At 46.4% G+C, this 3,018-nt stretch overlaps 1 protein-coding gene across 1 annotated transcript; it reads right to left on the bottom strand.

Moving 5' to 3' along the window:
• Nucleotides 1-1,206: 1,206 nt before the first annotated feature.
• Nucleotides 1,207-1,986, bottom strand: LOC117341084 (histidine-rich protein PFHRP-II-like). The gene has a single exon (XM_033902921.1). It carries the CDS (start codon nucleotides 1,984-1,986, stop codon nucleotides 1,207-1,209), a length of 780 nt encoding a protein of 259 aa, XP_033758812.1.
• Nucleotides 1,987-3,018: the final 1,032 nt, after the last annotated feature.

Below are 3,018 nucleotides of genomic sequence, written 5' to 3'. Positions count from 1 at the left end.
TATACAACGTACGTCCGTTCCACGACAGTCCGAACATTACACAACGTACGTCCGTTCCATAACAGTCCGAACATTACACAACGTACGTCCGTTCCACGACAGTCCGAACATTATACAACGTACGTCCGTTCCACGCCAAATGGAACATTATACTCCATGACAAGCGGAACATATGTAAGCTCGTTAGTTGAGAAATTTTGAACTTGGTAGACCACAGATACAAATTGGTCCGTTGATCACTGAGTCAGTCTGTAACCTAGGGTCCTGACACTCCCACACATCTGACGATACTACTGCCATAAATTCAGATCTGAAAACGCTTTAGATATGGTTGATAAAGGAATCCCATTTCTTTCTTACATTAAGAGTATCCCGAACACAGCGAGTGAACATTATTACATATTTCAATTTGCGATAAAAGGTGTTTCGATTGAAGTTATTACGTGTTTTTCTGTGTTTTGACTCAATAACTGGCTTTATTTCCGTAATAATGTTGGGTTTTTTGTTTGTGTTTGCGTTATAGCGTGTATTAATTAACTATATCTTATCTTATTGACATCTAATAGGCTTTCGTAGGTCCCCATCATGAGGCCGCCACCAAAACATGCAATTAAACGGACAAATACACATCTTGTTGTTTCATAATAGAGTCGATGTCTGATTTTTGAGAGTCTTTAAAATGATGTATTTGAAACAGGTCTTTCACTATTGAAATGTGATAATCTAGGGAGGCTGAACCGAAAACCTTAAGAAAGCGGTCTTCAGATTGGTCAAAATTGCCTAAGAAATATATGCTTTGGTGAAACGACGAAAAGTGTACCAATCGTCTCGCGGTCTCTGTGAGTGTCAGGACCGTGGGTTACCGATGATATACCAATCGTCTCGCGGTCTCTGTGAGTGTCAGGACCGTGGGTTACCGACGATGTACCAATCGTCTCACTGTCTCTGTGAGTGTCAAGACCGTGGGTTACCGACGATGTACCAATCGTCTCACGGTCTCTGTGAGCGTCAGGGCCGTGGGTTACCGACGATGTACCAATCATCTCACCGTCTCTGTGAGCGTCAGGACCGTGGGTTACCGACGATGTACCAATCGTCTCACGGTCTCTGTGAGCGTCAGGGCCGTGGGTTACCGACGATGTACCAATCGTCTCACGGTCTCTGTGAGTGTCAGGACCGTGGGTTACCGACGATGTACCAATCGTCTCACGGTCTCTGCCAATGAGTGTCAGGGCCGTGGGTTACCGACGATGTACCAATCGTATCACGGTCTCTGTGAGTGTCAGGGCCGTGGGTTACCGACGATGTACCAATCGTCTCACTGTCTCTGTGAGCGTCAGGGCCGTGGGTTACCGACGATGTACCAATCGTCTCACTGTCTCTGTGAGTGTCAGGACCGTGGGTTACTGACGATGTATCAGTCGTCTCACGGTCTCTGTGAGTGTCAGGACCATGGGTTACCGACAATGTACCAATCTTCTCACGGTCTCTGTGAGTGTCAGGACCGTGGGTTACCGACGATGTACCAATCGTCTCACTGTCTCTGTGAGTGTCAGGGCCGTGGGTTACCGACGATGTACCAATCGTCTCACTTTCTCTGTGAGTGTCAGGACCATGGGTTACCAACGATGTACCAATCGTATCACGGTCTCTGTGATTGTCAGGGCCTTGGGTTACCGACGATGTACCAATCGTCTCACTGTCTCTGTGAGTGTCAGGACCGTGGGTTGCCGACGATGTTTCTATCATCTCGCGGTCTCTGTGAGTGTCAGGACCGTGGGTTACCGACGGTGTACCAATCGTCTCACGGTCTCTGTGAGCGTCAGGGCCGTGGGTTACCGACGATGTACCAATCGTCCCATGGTCTCTGTGAGTGTCAGGACCGTGGGTTACCGACGATGTACCAATCGTCCCATGGTCTCTGAGAGCGTCAGGACCGTGGGTTACCGACGATGTACCAATCGTCTCACGGTCTCTGAGTGTCATGACCGTGGGTTACCGACGATGTACCAATCGTTTCACGGTCTCTGTGAGTGTCAGGACCGTAGGTTACCGACGATGTACCAATCGTCTCACTGTCTCTGTGAGTGTCAGGACCGTGGGTTACCGACGATGTACCAATCGTCTCACGGTCTCTGTGAGCGTCAGGACCGTGGGTTACCGACGATGTACCAATCGTCTCACGGTCTCTGTGAGTGTCAGGACCGTGGGTTACCGACGATGTGAGTGACCACTGGACAGGTTTAAAATACCGCTGAAAAAATCCCGACAAAATAACATGTTAATACAACCTGTTTCAAAGAAACCAGCTGAAATCTGAGAGAAGTGATAATGGGATAAAACTAAATATGCTAAATATACGTGTATTTTATAAGTGTATTTTGATATAAGTGTATTTTATAAGTGTATTTTTTTTGCTAACAAATTATCATATTTATTCATACTTGTTATGTCCATCTTACAGTTTATATCGCTTTCCATGTGTTCAAACTATATATCGACTTATAACAATCAAATTGTAAAGGTTTCCATGGGAGTGAAGTTTTAACTGGTTGTTAGGAAAAGTGAAGTCACGCATGAATCCAGAACCTATTCGAAAATCGAAAACATCAGCAATAGTTTTTTAGGCTCTTGAAATTCAATCATTTCATGAAATAAAACATTTATTTTATTCATGTAGTATATTTACATAGTTGTGTGTTCGAAGTTCCACTTGTTTTACGTAGTGTGGACATGAACGCATAAGTGCCTCAGAGTTGCCCTGCAGCCTCCTCAATATCTCAGAATCTGTCGTCGCCCCAGACGCCCCAGACGCCCCATTCCCCCCTCCTATACACGACGGCCTATAGAAGGAAGGGTGATGAAATATAAACCTCACTTCACACCGGGCACATGTTCTGCACGGCTGTAGTGAGGGGCTGGGTTTCCTCATGGGTGCATGTGAAACGTATCCAGATCACACTCTGGTTATAGGTCTGTTAGTCGTATGTGGGGAGGGGGAGGAGGGAGAGACGCTGG

Source organism: Pecten maximus, chromosome 2 (assembly GCF_902652985.1).
Source record: "Pecten maximus chromosome 2, xPecMax1.1, whole genome shotgun sequence".
NCBI lineage: Eukaryota > Metazoa > Mollusca > Bivalvia > Pectinida > Pectinidae > Pecten > Pecten maximus.
Note: the sequence above shows the minus strand (reverse complement) of the source record. Positions and strands in the feature narration are given on the sequence as shown.

Bases quoted from the DNA above. Each gene is read 5' to 3' on its own strand.
- LOC117341084 (XM_033902921.1), bottom strand. From the start codon at position 1,986: ATGACACTCAGAGACCGTGAGACGATTGGTACATCGTCGGTAACCCAC.